The sequence below is a fragment of the Gambusia affinis genome, linkage group LG20 (genome assembly GCF_019740435.1).
Source record: "Gambusia affinis linkage group LG20, SWU_Gaff_1.0, whole genome shotgun sequence".
NCBI classification, from domain to species: domain Eukaryota; kingdom Metazoa; phylum Chordata; class Actinopteri; order Cyprinodontiformes; family Poeciliidae; genus Gambusia; species Gambusia affinis.
This window is the reverse complement of record NC_057887.1, coordinates 23,158,665-23,177,397: the sequence shown is the minus strand read 5'-3', so window position 1 is coordinate 23,177,397 and position 18,733 is coordinate 23,158,665. Positions and strand designations below refer to the sequence as shown.

At 45.2% G+C, this 18,733-nt stretch overlaps 1 protein-coding gene across 1 annotated transcript in view; it reads left to right on the top strand.

Annotated features, from left to right (window-relative positions):
- Positions 1-18,183, top strand: part of LOC122822795 (SH3 and multiple ankyrin repeat domains protein 1-like) — a 55,300-nt gene extending 37,117 nt beyond the window's left edge. Inside the window, exons 18-29 of the mRNA XM_044101727.1 lie at positions 3,600-3,682; positions 3,766-3,890; positions 5,099-5,234; positions 5,402-5,485; positions 6,736-6,744; positions 6,905-6,934; positions 7,018-7,074; positions 7,167-7,306; positions 9,269-9,395; positions 9,476-12,674; positions 14,041-14,937; positions 15,719-18,183. Coding sequence (XP_043957662.1) covers positions 3,600-3,682; positions 3,766-3,890; positions 5,099-5,234; positions 5,402-5,485; positions 6,736-6,744; positions 6,905-6,934; positions 7,018-7,074; positions 7,167-7,306; positions 9,269-9,395; positions 9,476-12,674; positions 14,041-14,937; positions 15,719-15,770 — 4,939 coding nt within the window. The 3' untranslated portion in view covers positions 15,771-18,183. The remainder of the gene's footprint in view (positions 1-3,599; positions 3,683-3,765; positions 3,891-5,098; positions 5,235-5,401; positions 5,486-6,735; positions 6,745-6,904; positions 6,935-7,017; positions 7,075-7,166; positions 7,307-9,268; positions 9,396-9,475; positions 12,675-14,040; positions 14,938-15,718) is intronic.
- Positions 18,184-18,733: the final 550 nt, after the last annotated feature.

Sequence of the window (18,733 nt, the reverse complement as noted above, 5' to 3'; positions counted from 1 at the left end):
GTTGTTGATCATGTGACTTCTATGATCCAAAAGAAGTGTTTCTGTTTCCGTTTTCCCAGATACATCCTGGCCCAAAAACTTTATATCGAAAACGTGAGTTTGTTTAAATCAGTTTCGACAAAACAAATTTATTTTCATAATTCAGATTTATGTAATTTTTTATTCAGTGGAAACGCAGCTAGTGTTTCTGTTTATGGTAGAGTTGAATTGAAGGTAGATGAGGTCAGATACCAGCTGCGCCGGTTCAGCTCCCCATCAGCCCGATGTCGCAGTTCAGCAACACAACCCTCCTCCTCTCTTCATCTTCCCTCACATCGTCTTCCTCCTGTGAAGTACGCAGCTTTGCAGACTCTCTCTCTCTCTCTCTCTCTCTGCCGGGCGAGCTTTCACTGGAAGACGGGGAGGAAGAGGAGGAGAGAGAGAGAGAGGAGGGGGGTACATGGCGATGGGGGGATGCGGAGAGAGAGATTTCTCTCTCTCCCTCTCTTCTTCGTGGCCATCACTGGGCCCCAGAAACAGGAGCGTGTGGTTCATTTACAGGTAGCGGCTGTTTCTCCATTCATTGGCTGGCTATGGATGTGAGGAGAGGACAATGGAGAGAGGGGAGAGGTAGATGCTGCTACTGAGAGACCGTGCCTTTTTCAAAGCCAGACTAACGCGCTCTGTGTGTGTGTGTGTGTGTGTGTGTGTGTGTGTGTGTGTGTGTGTGTGAGAATCGCTTCGTTTTCCGACTCTCCCATGCATGTGCATGTCTGTGCTGGTGGACGCCGTCGCTGCTGCATGTTCGCTCCCGTCTCTTCCTGCTGTGTGTTTTCTGAAGCGTGTGTGTGTGTGTGTGTGTGTGTGTGTGTGTGTGTGTGTGTGTCAGCTCACATTGATGCGTTTCAGTCAGACAGTGTGGGTGTATTTCATTCTCTCTGATTTTGTTCTGATTCACCTAAAATTCTCATTTATTCCTGTTTCTCTCTAAATCTGCAGCTTAAACATCAAAATTTGGATTAATTTGAAATATTAGTCGATTATTTTCCTTCACATTTCCTGCGTGCATTCATCTATATATCTATGTCTATTTATTTTTATCTATTTATGTGTCTGTGAAATGAAGGATGTGTTTTCTGTGCTGCTTGTGGGAGTGTCTCACACTGAGTCTCTAACATCTGTCAGCTGCTTTACTTATCGAGCCCCTCTTTCTGCACCGTGTGTGTGTGTGTGTGTGTGTGTGTGTGTGCATTCAGCAGGTGAATGGTTAAAATGCCGTCTTTTTTCCCCTCTCTGATTGTGAATCGGAGGGAGGATGACTCAGGAGGGAACGCAATAACTTCAGTTGCGCGTTTTTCCTGACGCTCGAGTTCAGCGGCTGAAAGAATAAAACATAAATCCTTTTTGTTTCCGTGTGCGGCGTTTCTTTGATCGTCGGAGCGGGGAGGCATGATGGAGGACAGGGTGAGAGGAAAGGGACGGAGGTGTGAGGAGCAGATGGCTGGAAGGCGGCTGAGCGTTGGCGAAAGCCTCGACGGAGACGGCAGCAGAAACGGACCTCGGTTGGGGGGAAAGCGGCCGGGCTGTTGAGTGTTAAAGTCGCGTCTTGGTGTCTGGATCTTCTGGACTCGGGATCCAAACTTTCTCTGCGTTCCTCCGCCGGAGCGCCGGGCGGCCGGCAGAGTTTGGTTGTGTTGTTGTTGCTCTGATAGTGGTGGGCGTTTCAGACGCGGAGGCACAATGCAGCAGGACGGACGGAGAACCGGACAGAGGTTTAAAAATACTACATGCAGGAAAAATGAATGAAACGCTGGTATTAAAATGCTGCTGCGTTAAAACAGCAGGAAAATGCGACACAAATCCAACTTTCCACCAGAAGAAAATCTAATTTGTTCCACTTGCGTCCAAACAGAACTGAACTAAACTGAACTAAACCGACAGACTTAAACTCCAAAACCAAAAAACACCAGAGGTGTGTGTGTGTGTGTGTGTGTGTGTGTGTGTGTGTCATCATGGAGACTTTGTGTTCATTTGCATTAAGACAGATGATTGTCTTTATTGCCAGTGGAGGGCTGGAGGTGGTGCACCACCCAGAATCTTCCTGTGTGCAACATGAATAAAAAGCTGAACATCTAAACGGTTCCTGGTCACTGTACCTGTCAGGCAGAAAAAACGGTCCAAATCATTTCCATCCGTTCCAGTTGATCAATTACCAATCAATACATCAAGTTCAGTTTATTAATCAGAAAGCCTTGAAGGGGCAGCGTTGTGTGAAAATAACTTTATTAATATCTTTCCATCGTGTTTTAATGTTTTTCCTTGGAAGTGTTGTTCTGATTCTTTCATGCATGTTTGAGAAATATTTTAGTCTCCATGGCAACCATAACATAGTTACTTGATTATGCTATAAAAAGTCACAATGTGTCTGGAAAATACATGACGCTGCCCCTTTAAGACTTTTTGGTAGGAGGTTTGAAAAAATCATTCACCTAAAAAAACATAACATTTTTTAGAGCAGAAAGTTGTTCCTCTCTCACTTTAGCCATTAGCTTTAGCCTCTGTGAACAAATTGATCTAATATGGATACAAATGTAGGTTATTTTCCCCATTAAGTCCGGTTGACCCGGTTCTACTGGAACCAGAACTCCATCATCTGCTCCACCTGCAGCTGCTGTGGTTCTGAGTCAAACCAACCTGTTCCCCTCCTGGCCTGTGGGGGCGCTGCACCAACAACCACTGAAGGAAACCACACAAAAACCTCTGAAGACACTGAGAGCAACTTCCTTCTTCACCAGATGGAAACAAGATGGAGGCGTCAGATTTTAGTGTTGGAGGATTTCTCTTTAGTCTTTGGCTGAAGACCAGGAGACATTTCTGCTGCTAGCGCTAGGCTAACATGTTAGCTTTGGTTGGATTTACCCAGAATGCCCTGCGCTGTAGAACACTTCCCGCTTTCAAAGTCCACTTGTTCAGATATCAAACCAAACCAGAGTTCACTTCAACCGAACCCAGACCGAGGTTTGAAGGAACAGAGTTCGACTTTCTAGGCAAGCGGACTGAACAGCCTCCCAGATGGAATATGGCAGGAGGCTCTGACCCAGCCTCACTGCCTGCTGCCGTTCCTCTCCTGACAGCCCAGGGTTGGTTTGTGCAGGCAGGGCCGGGATTACAGGCATGTCTGACCTCATTCCTATATAATTTGAAGTGTCATGTATGACCAGCAGTCGGTGCAGCAGCATCCATGTAAACGCTGCTGGAGGCGGTGAAAGCAGATACAACAATTTAGGTGCATTTGGTTGTTTTCTGTGATCAGTGTGAGTGCAGATTTCCCTGCTCTTCCTCCTGGCTCAGTGCTCGTCAGCTGCAGCTGGATCTGTCTGTGATGTGGAAACTGCTCTCATTATGATGCTAACTGTACCCCAGCCATCAACCGCTCTGTAAACTAATGCCTCTTTTATGGCCTGCTCAACGAAACCTATCTGTCCGTCGCTGCAGGGGTATCATAATGCGACGCAGTGAGAAAAGTCACTGTTTGCATGTTATCTTTGTATTTTGTATGTTTTTTTATTAGCATTTCTTAATTTTGCTCTCTTCCTCTGAATGCTCTTTATTCTCCACAGCGACTACATCATTAAGGAGAAGACAGTGCTCCTACAGAAGAAAGACAATGAAGGCTTCGGCTTTGTGCTCAGAGGAGCCAAAGGTAAACCTGCTCTGTGAACGCAGCGCGCGTCACGCAGCGTTTGGTCTGGTCTCTCCATATTTCTCCTTCCTTCTCCCCTCCAGCTCAGACTCCCATAGAGGAGTTCACGCCAACGCCAGCCTTCCCGGCGCTGCAGTACCTGGAGTCTGTTGATGAGGGGGGCGTGGCCTGGAGAGCGGGCCTGAGGATGGGGGACTTCCTCATTGAGGTAGAGCTGCTCAACACTGGGAACGCTAGCTAAGTTGCTAATCCTAAATAACTAATCATAAATATTAGTTCTGCCAACACTACAAAGGTAATCTTTTAGCTTAACAGAAGCTAATGCTAAAGCACTAAATTGAACCACAATGACACCCAACATCAGTGATGGCTAATGCTAACTAGAAAGCTATGTGAGCTAACCTTAAAGCGTTAATCATATGCATTTGTTCTGCTATCGCTAAACGCTACAATAGCATGGTATTTATCAAATGCTAATGCTAAAAGGCTACACCAATGTGGTATTTAGCAGAAGCTAAATTTAAACATGTTGATAATCACCATCAGTCGTGGCACCACTGACTAAAACATTAACTACGCTAACCCTAATCATAAACACGAGTTCAGCTAACGCTAACATGCTACACCAACATGTCTGCTAACGCTAACATGCTACACCAACATGGACAACTGCTTAAAATACAGGGAGCTAGTAAAAAGGTTTACAACAACAAGAACTGTGACCTCACCGTGTCTCCATGACAACCATCAGGTGCCATTTTGATGCTGAAGGTTTTCCAGAAGAACACTTTAACTGGAACCACGATTTGGTCAGATGACATATGATTGGTCCAGTTCTATTCATAGTCAAAGGAAACAGGAAGTGACAGCTGCCAGAGACTCTGATGTGATCAAAAAGTGTTTTTAAAGATTTATCTGGATGATTATTTCCAAAGAGTGAATGTGTTTTCCTGCTTCAGGTTTATTTCCTGTTTGTGTCGGTGTCTTAGTTCATGGTTTCTACCTGTAGCCAGAGTCCTTCATCAGTTTGGCCTCAGCAGCTCAAACAGAAAGTCTCTGCTGGGTTTTTACCTTTTCAAAATTCCTGTACACCACGTGGAAAAGGCACTTCCGAAATGCCAATTTGCAAACCTCTATTAAATCTGACACTTACTTCTAATTGATATTCAGGAGATTATGAGTCACTAATGTAGCTGCTCAAGCTTTAAGATAAATCATTTACTTTGGTTTCTGACTCAACTGGCACCAATTCTCCTTTAAACCTGTATGTTTGGTTTAAAACACCCTTCAGCTCAGCCTGTTTCTGCTTCTGATGGTATAGACGAGCAGAAGCTAATATGCTACAAAATGTGGTGTTTAGCAGAAGCTAATGCTAAAGTTACAAAAAGCGACCACCTGGTTCTTTGGGCCTCTCAGGTGAACGGCCAGAATGTGGTGAAGGTGGGTCACCGGCAGGTGGTCAACATGATCCGGCAGGGCGGCAACAGCCTGATGGTGAAGGTGGTGATGGTCGCTAGGAACCCGGAGCTGGAGGACACGGCTCGGAAGAAAGGTAGGCCACATTTCCCCTGGAAGATGTAGCTCTCCGTGTTGTGTTTGACTTACGCGATGAATGTGACGCCATGTTTACGCCTGTTGAGACGTGGTTGCCATTGGAGACGGGTGTTTGTTTGGAGGAGGCCTAAACGTTAATGTTTGCATTTGGCCGCTTTCCTTCAGCAGCCCCGCAGCAGTCGAAACGACTGACCCCTCCTGCCATCGCCCTGCGCTCAAAGTCGATGACATCAGAGCTGGAAGACATGGGTGAGACACTGGGGGGGCCAAGGTGTGGCGCGGGGGCCAAATGTGGCGTTAAATTTATTGAGATAAAGGACAACATTGTTGTTTTGACACCATGTTCCACTAATATAACAATAACTGGAAGATATTTTAAATATCAAAAGTAAAAAAACAAAACAGCAGAAACAACAAACAAAATTAAACAAAATGTGTCCAGTTGAGACCAAAACACCAGACTGAAACTTTTACCATCCAGTTTTTGTTCAAATGGAAATGATTGAGCTCATTTTAATTTATTACGTTATTGATTGATTTATTGATCATTGTAACAGGCCTGCCTCCAACTGCAGCTCAAGAATGATGTAATTTTGTATATGAAAAAATATTTGTACAAAATATTTGATTTTAATAACAAAACTTTCCTAATAAGTAGAACCACATCTGTCCAGAGATTTTAACTGAAAAGCTGCTTTAATTTATTGTATTAATTAAATCAATTAATATCTCATTTGTTCATTTAATTTATTTCTTAATTTTTTTCAACTTAGTCTAAAATAATTTGAAAACTAGACACTTTTAATTCAGGAAATGTTAATTTTTAAGATTTTGTCTAAAATGAGAAATATCCCTTTTCTACAATAAACAAAACAAATCGAGCTGCGTCTCAGAGGCGGGGCTGCGTCTCGGAGGCGGGGCTGCGTCTCGGAGGCGGGGCTGCGTCTCGGAGGCGGGGCTGCGCCCACCCAGGCGTTTTAACAGCTGAATGGTTGCCATGGAGATTAAAGGATTTCTCAGACATGCATGGAAGAATCAAAGCAACACTCCAGGAAAAAACATTAAAACACAAAGGAAAGTTAAAAAAAGTCAACTTGACCCTTTAAGAATCATGAGACTTAAAACAAAGAAGCTTCCCATCCTGATCTGAGTCAGGAAGGAAGACTGTACAAGGTTTTAATTGAATGTTTGAATAAAAATACACACCACTTATATTTTATTTGTAAAAAATAAAGAATTAAAGGCATGTCTTTCCAAGTAAATTACCTTTAAGAGGTAGAAATATGAGCAGCAGCAGAGTTTTCCAGCGAAGTTCAGGTTGGTGGTTTTTAACAGTCTGTTGACTCATTTACACTTTGAATTCGACCCGTGAAGAAGAAAGGCGATAATTAAACAGTGAGGTTAATGGAGGTAAAAGCAGTCAGATGCTGTGTGAACACGTGTTTTATTCCAACTGTCACAATAAACTTCTTTTTTTTACCCAAATGTGCCGCCTGCAGTAGAGAAAGGTGGGATCAGTGTGCGGTTGTGATCATGTGTGTCTCCATCACCATCCCCGTCATCACACCAGCATTCACCATGTCATACATCTAAGTATGAATTTCACCCTCATCTGATTCTTCTGCGATCCTCCCAGTCGGATCTAATCTGTGTTTTTATCTTCTGCAGCCGCCGCCTCGCCCTGGAAGAAGAAAACAGGTGAAGATCAGATCTGATCGCCAGGCTGAGTTTAATTAAAGCTGGTTCTGATTGATCCGCTGTTTTTGCTCCATCGTTTGCAGAGTATGAACCCTCTCAGGGTCCAGATAAGAAGAGGACCGTTTATCAGATGGCGCTAAGTAAGAGCAGATGTTTCTGAGCTGGAGAGGGTCAAGAGCGTCCTCCATCTTCATCCTCTTCTTCACTCTTCTTCCTCTCTGTACTGCTGCAGATAAGCTGGATGAAATCTTGGCTGCTGCTCAGCACACCATCACATCCGACAGCCAAGGTCAGAGAGGTCATGGGGGCAAGAGGGACCGGAGCAAGAGCATCGTTCCCAACGTTCCCACTGTTCCCACTGTTCCCAACGAGGTATCGGCAGGAAATAATCCCAGATGCTGCGGTTCCACTAACCATAAGATTGGATTTATTAAAATAAATGATCTTAAAGCTGCAGTATGTTGACATTCTCACTCTGTTGTGTATGATATGAGACAGAAAATCTGTCTTCTCCCAGTGCTAAGCAGAAACAACCAATCAGAGGCAGGAGGCGGGTCTTAGCGCTGTCAATCACAGTCTCTAACCCACTGCTCTCTGCTACATACATTCACCACATGCGCTTACAGTTAGTTAGCATAGCCACTGATGACGACGAATGAATGGTTTTTCTGAATCTGCTGCTAATTAACGTATTTAGCAGCGCGTACTCAAGGTTAATTGACAGCGCTAAGCACTGCCTCCTGACTCTGATTGGTTGTTTTTGGGGCATTTCTCCTTAGGGAAGAGGTGGAGGATATCAATCTTCTCACAGATGATCTGTCCCATAATAAAATATCACAACACTGTGACAGATTTAACAAATGCTGCTTTATTGGAAACACGGTCATTTAAAGAAAACACACATTTGCATTTGGATTAGGGGGTTTTTGGCTTTATTGAAGTTAATGCATTTTAGAAAACTGCAATGGAGACACTTTTTTCACATCACAAGTCACATGATCAACAACTGGATGTTTCTACTGGGGGAAACGTCAAAGAGGACAACAGGAAGTGGGAGGAGGATGATGGTGTTGCTCAGTTTTTAATGACTTATCTCGTGAACAAACATACTCTCATATGATTTTCATTGCATTTCCTATTTAATGGAAATACCGCAACTGCAAAATTGTGGTTTTTTTTACATAAGCAGAAAATAGACAAAGTTTTGCAATGGAAACGCAGCCAGTGTCTGAATTTCTGAATGATTTAATCAAATTCCAGATCATCTGTCCCAGCTAGTTCAAAATGTAGCTCATACATCCGGAAGTGAGTAATGCTGATAAAAAGGAAGGCTTACTGTGAAGCCCTTAGTGCACTTTAGAGAGGCTGACTGACAACAGGCCACCCACATGAAAATACACAGTTTGAGTCAGGAGGTGTCTCTTCATGTACAGACGAGGACAAATCTACCAACACCTCTTTAAACATGTTAAAAAAAAGCATTAAGGGATGTGCTGTGGTGGCGCAGGGGTTGAGCACAACTCGCATAAATTGGCCGTCGCAGGTTCGATTCCCGGCCTGGCGACCTTTGCCACATGTCTTCCCCCTTCTCTCGTTGCCCACTTTCCTGTCAATTAACTATCAAATAAAGGCCACTAGAGCCAATAAAACCTTAAAAAAAAAAAAAGCATTAAAATATTTATTTATTTTTCTCCCCACCAGGGGGTCTTTTTGTGGGCTCTAGTGTCCCTTATACCACAGTGGGCTGACAGGAAAGGGGGAATGAGAGGGAACTCTGCGACGGCCGCGTCGAGGACTGAGGGCCTCCAAGCGTGGGGCGCGCTACCCTCTACGCCACCGGAGCACGCCCCACTAAAATATTTATTTTTATGGCAAATGTACAATTTTCCAGTAAAAATAATGTACCTTTAAGTCCAGTACATGTATGTTTTTTTGATGTTGGGAGATTTTATGTTGATAAATTTTAGCTTTTAACATGAAAACTTGGAGGAAGAAAGACAAGTTTTTTATATTTCATGTCTTTATAAAGGAGGAGGTTTTTTTATATTATAGAAGTGCAGCATTTTTACATAGATGATAGTATCTACTGCAGACACCCCCTAGAGGCCTGGAGGACTTCTGTTAGCAGTGTTTCATATTTACAGGTTTTGTTAGTTAAGGTATTGTTACTCTTCTATTTCCCCTGGTGGACATAATTTCTGTTTCATTTGTATTTGTGTGTTTTGGAGTTGCAGCTCGGTTACAGCAGGATGTGATATTCCATACCACCCAAACACATTTTAATTCAGTTTTCTGTCTGCTTTTCTTCCTAAAATGTGCTGAAACGCACCAAAGCAGCCGTATGAGCAGCCGTCATCCGTGAATCTGATGCAGACTGGGCAAGGATTTGGCTACAACCAGGCCCATTTTCAACCAGGACATGGATCTCAGCATGCAGTCATGATGCGCCAGAAATCCATCGGTAACCACACATGCCATCAACAGATTTCTTTAGGTTTCTTTTTCTGCCTGTAACTTTGTTTTTTTTGGGGGGGGCGTTAGGTGTGACAGAAGAAGAAAGGCAGTACCTCCACCCACCGGCTATGAAGCTAGCTCGCAGTCTTTCAGTGCCAGGACCAGAAGACATCCCACCGCCCCCCAACACGTCTGCTCCAGAGCCGCCTTTGTCCGCAGGTCCTTATACTGGTAGAGGGCCTGCTATGCCAATCCCCCCTGTATCTCAAGCCCACTACCAGCTCCACTCGCAGCCAGCCCATCCTACCCAGGCTGGCTGGGAGAGGGGAGGACCTGGTGGGCTGAACCAGCAGGTCATGGTTCCCACCCTCCGCAGGCAGTCCGACGGACTCTGCATAAGAGAGCCAGACGCGCCTCGGAGAGGCGGCGGCAAGATGGGAGGGCTTAGGAGAGGATACAGCAGTGCCACACCACCAACAAGTGCAAAGCCAAAGCCTCAACAGGTGCAACATCCTGTGCAACTCACCAGCCGGGAGCAAGGTGGAGGAGCCGGAAGGGGAGTAGCGAGGCGTGGAGGTCGTGGAGCTCTGATCAAGCAGTCAAAGGTGGAAGACGGGCTGAGACAACATAGGGGCAAAGGAGGTGCCACCAAAGAGAAGAGTTCTATCCCCATCCCTACGATTATCGTCAAAGCGCCGTCCACCAGCAGTAGTGGCCGAAGCAGCCAGGGTAGCAGTATAGAAGCAGATCCGTCTCAGGATGTGGAGGACCAAACCTCTGGGAACGCAGCTCCAGACAACTCCAGCACAAGCCTACCTTCACCACTGACCCCCACACCGCCTCAGCCGACTACACCCAACTCCTTGCCTTCATCGAGAGTCGCACCCGCCGTCTCTTCTCAGCAAAACCTGGAAAAAGTGGACTATACCTCAACATTTGGCACAGCATTTAGTGGTGGAGGAACACGCAGGGACAGGGAGCGATTAAGAGACATAAGAAGAAAGAGCGCTTCCTTCTTCCAGTCGTCAGAGGAAGACATTCAAGGAGAGGCAGGTGGTGGAGAAGGAGGAGGGACACTTGAGGCCCAAGTTCAGCCTCTTCAAGGCTCAAAAATGGAGGTACCCACCCCTCGACTTCGGCCTTCCAAGTCTATAGATGAAGGCATGTTTTCTGGAGACAACTTCATGAACTATTCCAGCAGTATGCCCCCAGCCTTTGGCCTTCCAGAGTACTCCTCACCTGTCCTTGGCCAGGATGGGCAGCCAAAGTCAGCCCCCTCAGTGTATGGCAGCCAGCCTGCTACAACTTTTATCCATCCACTAACAGGGAAAGTGCTTGACCCCTCATCCCCACTTGGCCTGGCACTGGCTGCGAGAGAACGAGCTCTGAAAGACGACCGCAGGACGCGCCGAGATGACAGGCACTTTGGCCGGCAGATGTCCACAGTTGGGTCCTTCCCTACACCAATTCAAACCCCAACACCTTCGCTGTTTGCAACCCCGTCACAATCGGCATATACTTCTCCGGTGTCCCTTCACCTCGGATCCCCCTCCGCCACCGCCTCCCCTGCGTCTTTGAGCCGGCCGCAGTCACCAAGGATTTTACGTTTAGGCGGTGGAGGAGGTGGAGGTGGGGAGAGGATGGAGAGAGAAAGAGATGGAGGGCCTAAAGAGGGTCTTAGGGTTCGTTTCTCTGAGGACAGAAACAGCCAGTTTTCAGGCCAGTACTACCCACAGAGCAGCAGAGAGAGAGAGGAGATGTACGAAAGCAAACATGCTCAGGGTGTTCAGCCACCTCCCCCGCCAGCTCAACCTGCCCCCCGTAGACCCTCCTACTTGCAGATGGAAAACGTTGCCAACACAAGCTATATTCCACAATACACTGTCCCCACAGCTCCATCACAGACTAACGACGCAATGGGAGAAGCAAGAGCCGGGGTGGGAGGCCTGGGACTGATGGTTCTCCCTCCTCCAGCTCCCTCAATAGACGTAGATGAGGAGTTTGTTTTTGCAGATCCTTTGCCCCCTCCGCTACAATTTGCTAATGGAAAGAATGAGAGAGCAATGGAGTTCTCTCAGCATCATCAACGGAAGAGTCAAAACCCTGCTTCTGCTGCCCCACCTCCACCACCCCCTCCTCCGTCTCCTAAACCCTCAAATGCTCCCCAACAGTCTTCACAAGGTGGCGACTCTGCCGCCTCAAGCCTCACCTCCTACGACAGTGAAGTGGCCAACCTCACACAGTCTGCACTTTCTCCATCATATCCATCCCCACAAATATTTGCACCATCGTCCACCACCGCTACCACCTCAGCAGCTGCTGCATCACTACACAGACCCCAGCCCATGTCACATGCCCATCCTTATTATGGCAGCACTAATGACCCGTTGGTTGGGGTTCAGACGCCAGCCCAGGACAGAGGCACAGCGGCCCTTACCACCACCATGACCTACGCAACAACAACAATGACAGCAACTGCTGCTGCCACAACCACAACAGCCTCTCCTGCTTCCTCCGACTATAGCGTGGCCGGGCCCAAAGTAGGCCTTAGCACAGGGAGTAAAGGAACCGATCCCACTCATTCCAGTACTATGATTCCCAAGAGTGGAGACTGGCAGGACACAGTGGTGGATTCTGGCATTGAGGAGCTGGACAGTCACAGCAGTAGTGACCATCATCTAGAAATGCTGGGACTTGGTGCCTTGAGAGGAGAAAAAATTGGACTTGGAGGTGATGGACGAGGAGGGGAGGGAGAGAAACTCAACGAACATCAGGATCCCTGCACAATCTACCGGGGAGGGCAACCGTTTGATGTTCACACCTCCAAAATGGCAAACCCCGTCTTTCCAAAGATGATGCATTACAAGGAAATAGAAGGAAGAGGCCCACCTATAGCGTTACGCAGGCAGAACAGCACCAACCCGGCTCCTTTGCAGTTGCAGAGACAAAGCCACCCTGAAGATGCCGGTTTGGAGAGAACTCTTGTTGACGACAGAAAGCACAAGCAGAGTCGGGCCAGAATGGAAGATGGCTTTAGCTCTGCGCTGGCGGCCTGTCTGGAGAGGCCCATCGAGCCTCGATCAGTGGTCTGGGGTGACATCACTGAACACCAACAAGAAGGAGTCCAGCATGGGGGTATGGTGTTGGACGGTCGCAAGCTTCACTCGCCTTTTTCCGGTGTGAAAGCCAGCATCATCAACGAGTTGAGTTCCAAGCTGCAACAGATGAGTAGCATGAAGAGTATGGATGACTGGAGTCACGTTCCTAAGTCCCCCTCCATGCACAGGTTTGTTTTGATCAACTTCTCTGTAAAGTTCCTCTAATAAGCATGGCAACTACTTAAACATATCTGCCTTAACCTAAAATGATACATAAAAAACGAATTATTTCAAAATTTTCCATTGGTTATATTTTCACCTAGGCTGGTCACCATGTTTTTTCACTTGTGCAATGCATGCTGGGCCTTTGACATGGGTAGGAGGACTTGAGACTAAACATAAAACACAAAAAGTAGACGTGGTGAAAACTAACATTATAACCACAAAACGTCTGGATTGAGACTAACTGCCTCAAAATTCTTAGATATCTATTAAAACAAGCTAATGTGACCGACTTGTGATTTACTGTTTACTATATTAAGTAGAGCTAATGCCATATGTTTACTAGAGCTAATACCATTAGCAGAAGCTAAGACCATTAGTAACCCAAGTTGCACTCCAGCATGTTTGGTCAGTGGTTTTATCCTGCTGTGTACAATGGCTGCTGGAAGAGTGATTGGTCGTTGACTTACCATCCACAAACCACTTACTGCATTCCGGTTGGTTGTGCAGACGGCTCTACTTCTGCTTTTGAAAGATGTGTGGTTACATAATTGTGCTTCTCTTTGCAGCCAGTTTCACATGTAAGTGTAAACTTTGAGTTGGGGGGGCGTGGCCAACAGCAGCTCATTTGAATTTAAAGTGATGGAGGACAGCTCATTCTGAACTGAGCAGACTGAAATCTCATGTGAACATGTTTTGTGTAGCCTGACAGATCCCAACCTGTTCAAGGAAGCAAAATGCCTCACCTTCAGTGGAAGTGACCAAAGTCCTTCAGTCCATGTTAGCCAAACTTCCAAATATTGAGCAACAACAGTCAAAGCAAGAAGACTGTTTAGGACATATTATTGCTGGCAAAGCAATAAAACTTTGTTGAGCTCGGCACTTCTCTCTTCGCAGTTTGGAATGGTTGTTTAAAGAAAACGCCTCCTTCACAATGGAGATGGCGCATCACACACGTCACGGCCAAATGTTAGCAATCAGGTAGAATCAGGTTCAATCGTTGAAAGTTTTAAACAGATTCAAAATTGTTCAAAATTTTGAATCTATTGACGCTATAGCAAACGTCAATAGCAATAACGTTTGCTTTTGAGAAAGCAAACGTTCCTCAATAGCCAAGAGTCCAAACCCTCTGGATGAAGCAAAACGAAGAACAAGGAACTGATTCTTACCAGGCTAGACAACCAACAATTCCCTGTTGTGTGAGTAAAGGCAGCCTGGATCAGAGTGTTTCAGTTTCACTTGAAGCTAGGTAGTAATTATATTGCATTAGATGTTTTTCTGTGCTGATCTTAATGATGGCACCATTGTAAGGTTTTACGTTGTGTCTTTCAGATATTCGGCAGATTTTACCGATGCCTTCCACAGCCCACCGACCGGTCGCTCCACCTCGCCGCTACCGACCTCCTCCCCGCAGCATCGACAGATCCTGACTCCCAACCTCTCGGCCTCCCCTTCTGTCTCTCCGTCTCCTCAAGTCCCCGTTCAGCGCAACTGGACCCGCTCCCCTTCTCCTCAGATGCCAACCTCCCCGGTACATTCCCATCCTCCCCATTCCCCAACCTACTGCCCATACCCAACATCACCTAAGCACAGATCTAAGTTGCGCAGGCAGACTTTTGATTTTCAGTGTAGTCCCTCTAAAGAGATGCGGTCATCGGTTTCCAGGCGCCGGGCCCCCAGCCCTCTCATCTACAACACCGAACAGCAGAACCCAACACCACCCAGACCGTCCTCTCTCCCCATCCTTCCCTCCACCCCTATCTACAGTAACCCCTTTGACTTTCCTGGCCCTCTCACACCTCCATCTCCTGGTCACTCTCTCGGAGATCCCTACCACGCCTCGACTCCCCCGCTGTTCTCTCCTTCCGGTGTGCCGAGTCCGAACCCTCTACTAGTCTCACGCTCTCTCTCCCCGACTCATTTCTTCTCGGGAGCCTCCTCCCCTTTGCATCTACCACCCAGCCCTTCTTGTCTCAACTACCCCAACCTCAGCCCCGCTCCCCCTGCCAGACCCTTTGCCATCAAACCTCTACCCTACTGGACCAAGTACGACGTTGCCGACTGGTTGACTTACTTAAATTTGGGTGAACACAGGGAGCGTTTTATAGACAACGAGATAGATGGATCTCATCTCCCGTCACTTACTAAGGACGACTTCTTGGACCTGGGAGTGACCCGAGTGGGGCATCGAATGAACATCGAGCGGGCCCTCAAGAAACTAACTGACAGGTGAGGGAGGACGAAAACGGGCTCAGGGCGATGTAGAGGCGACTCAAACGGTCCAAAGGAAACACTGGATGGTGAAAGAGCGTCAGAGTGTCTCGTTAGCTTCATTTGAAGGTGCAGTATGTAACTTTTATAAAGAGTTTGTTTTTACATGTCTGTTAAAGCTGTCACCACGTCATGACAGTTCAATATGAGACAGATAATCTGTGAAAAGATTGATCTCCTCCACATCATCCCTGAGCTGCTACTGAAGAAATGTACCAAAAACAACCAGTAAGAGCCAGGAGGCGGGGCTTAGCGCTCTCAGTCATCCTCATGTACTTGCTGCTAAATGTGCTAACGCAGGATAAGCAACTCATCATTACAGGAGAACCGTTTTCTGCTGTCATTGGTGGCTATGCTAAGTGGCTTTAGCATTTATGACATGCTAAGCTAGCTGCACTGTAGCAGAGAGCACTGGGGGAAATCCATTAAGCCCCGCCTCCTGCCTCTGATTGGTTAACACTGAGAGAAAACAAAGATTGATTTTTTTCAGATTATCTCATAACAATATCACCACATAGTGACAGTTTCAACAAATATGTAAAATATAATTTCTCTAAAAGTTACATACTGCAGCTTTAAGTTGATCCAGCCATACCTTACCTTCCAACCTTCTTTATCCTTAAAGTCTGATTAGTTCTCCAATCATTTCTCCATCTAACTGCATTTTATCAACCCCATTTAGTTTGTAGTTAAAGTTCACCCATTCTCATTCTTTGATTTGGCCTCCTTCTCTCCCCAGGCGTCTCTCCTCTCCTTTGCATGTCCCCACAACTCCTCGAGACACAGACTGAGAAAGTGAAGGGATGATTCAGAAAAGGGAGAGAGAATCTTATTGACAAAGCTGATCAATAACAGAAGATGTGCAAGAGAAGATCAGTGGACATCAACAGGCCTAAAGGGGCAAAACCTGGGCTTTGCTTTACTGTGGATCAATTTGTGGAGTATAAAAAGAGTCAGAATGTCTGAAGTCGATGGTGAAAATATGTTTCTAAACTTTTGATGGACAGGCTTTTAATTAACGGACTATTTTTTGGTGTAAAAGAATAAACACATTTGCAGTGTTTTTTTCTTTCGGGCTCAGTGACAGATGGATTCTCACACCATCTGCTGCTCAGAGCTGCAACTCAGAAAACTTAAGTTGGAGTTTAGAGACAAGCAGAAAAATCACCCAAGGAAAATGTTATGTACTGTGACTGAATCAGAGACGCTATTAAAAGCGCATTCTGACGTCTGCTTTGTGCTTTTCAGCAGATCCCATGATGAGTTTTATTTGTAAATGATAGATAAAATACACAAAAATAGTATTTTATATGAAATAATAAATATATATATATATATATTACACACACATATATTTGCAGATTTCCCCCAGAGGTTGCTCCCAATAAGCTTTGTATGTTTGTACTTTGCGAGCGCTAAATATATATTCCATGTTTAACAGGATTAGTGAAAGAGCCCATCTGTTTTGTACTCAGTGCTGATAGCAATCATTCATATAAAACTGGTCAGGGTGTTTTTAAATGTTCAAATTACACTGTAAAAAATGAGGAAGAGATTTAAAAGCTTCATCAGGTTTCAGTTTTGGATAAAACTGAGTTTTATGTTTTGGGGTGAAACTAAAGTTCTGTCCTTCCTCTTTGGTGCCAGGAGGTCGGCCATTTTGTTTTTTCCCACGTAGGTGAGGTGATGAAAAAGGGCTTTTTCCTGCTTCTCTATTTGCCTGAACGTCTCGACCTTATGCCTCTGTGAGTCTGATGATGTGAGTGTGCTTGTTGGTCTCAGATTCTTCCCCTGACTTTTACCTTTTCCATAAAAGCAAATGCTTCTTCTGCTCCTAAAATGTTGAATTAGTTAGTTTTTAATTTTGAACTGCCAATCCCACAGTTTCACTATTCCACAAAGCAAAAATAATAATAGTAATTTTCACATATTTTTGCTGTAATAAATGGAAAACTACAGTTTGTGTTATTAAACATCCGATCTCGGCTTTATTCTACATGGTGGCCGACAGGCGCAAATGTGCATCAAACACATGAATAATGCAAAACACACAAAGACCTACAACTAATAAAACAAAAGCAAAAGAAAAATCCTGCAACCACAGGAAATGGAAACAACCGGGTCGGACACGGTAACAATCGACTCCCCCTGGTGGCCTGGAGGACTTCCATATGGCGAGCAAACAACCAGCGTTTTATACCTGCTGCTGTTTTTCTACTTCCTGTGGTTGCGGTGTGTTTTATTTGTATGTTTTGTCGGTTGTAAGTTCTTGCTTCTATTTTCTGCGATTGCAGTTTTTCCAATTCAAAAATACTTAACTGCTCTCAAATTTTATGATTCTAAATCCATGTCCAGAGGCTCCACAGTGGTGCCCAGAACAGAACCAGCCTTCATCGGGTTGTTGTCCACACAGAAGTTCACTCAGTCACACACTCATTCATGGCACTGATGTTTCTCCATGTGGCTGGCAAAGAGCAATCCCATCCGTTACTTTAAACCGCCCCGTAGGGCTTCGTCGTCTTCCTGTGACCGATGCCTTACAGGCATCTTCCTAACGTAGTTTCTGAACAAGGGTTTGTATTCAGAGCAGAGAATAACAAAATTGTGATCTTGGTGTATATATCAATGTGTTGCATGTGTTTTTTTTTCTTTGTTTTGCATTATTCATGTGTTGGCGCCGCTTTTTGCCATTTGCTGCGCATTTGCGCCTGTTGGCCGCTGTGATTTTAAGATGCCAGGGCAGCCATTTAACTGTGGGGCAAACATCACCTATAGCTTTGTATGTAATGACGATAACGTCAGCAAAGATGATAAAATATAGTACAATGAAGATTATAATATTAGGTATGTAAACATTTTTAAGAATCTCTGTCTTCCAGATAGTGTGGACAAATTCTTTGACGTTTTCTGTTTAATTTCTGGGTTTTCTGTGAATGCTTTCTGTACTGCAGTGACTCTTATTGAAGCCCAGAGCAGAACATGGACTGAGCCGTAGTGTAGAAAGCATTTCACCTTATGAACACCAGAGTATTTTTAGGCCTAGTGAAATGCATCATGACCACATACAGTATGAGCATAAGTATGCAGAGATAAAAGGTATATGAATATATATATAAATTTTGTTTTGAATAAAATACAGTATATAATATGATAGAGATACAACTAAGGTGTTGAAATAAAAGCTGAAATAAAGCCCGGCTCTGTCGTCATTGCTCCCATAATGAACCGGTTGGAGGTGTTTGGATTGAATGGAGTCATCTGGCAGCAGCAGAGGTGGAGGACAGCGCCGCTCTCAGCTGCAGGCTTGTTTTCCCTTCGGTTTGCTGAGTTAATGGTGTAAATGTTTGGAGCTCGTGGGCAGGAAGACGAGGAAATGGCTTGTTGGAGAGCGTGCAGCCGGCTCAAACTGGCCTGTGAGGCATTAAATAGATGAATGTCTGTTTGCAACCAACTCACAAATTAAGCTATTTTTCTGTGTGATGGTGAAGCTGAAACAGGATTTTTCTTTCTTTCTTGTCTGTGTGAAGAAACCTTTCCAGGAAACAAATAATCTCTCCTGTGACTTCATCCAAGGTGCTTAGTTTGGGTGACATGATGTGCTCTGAATCATCACTGAGGTCATTTTTTGTTTGTCCTTAAAAGAAAAAGCGTCATTCAACACGGTGATTTGTTTTTTCTTACAGAAGTATTTGCACTCCTTAAATTCTTCCCATTATGCCACAACTGAAGTCTTTTTATTAGGATTGCGTGTGAC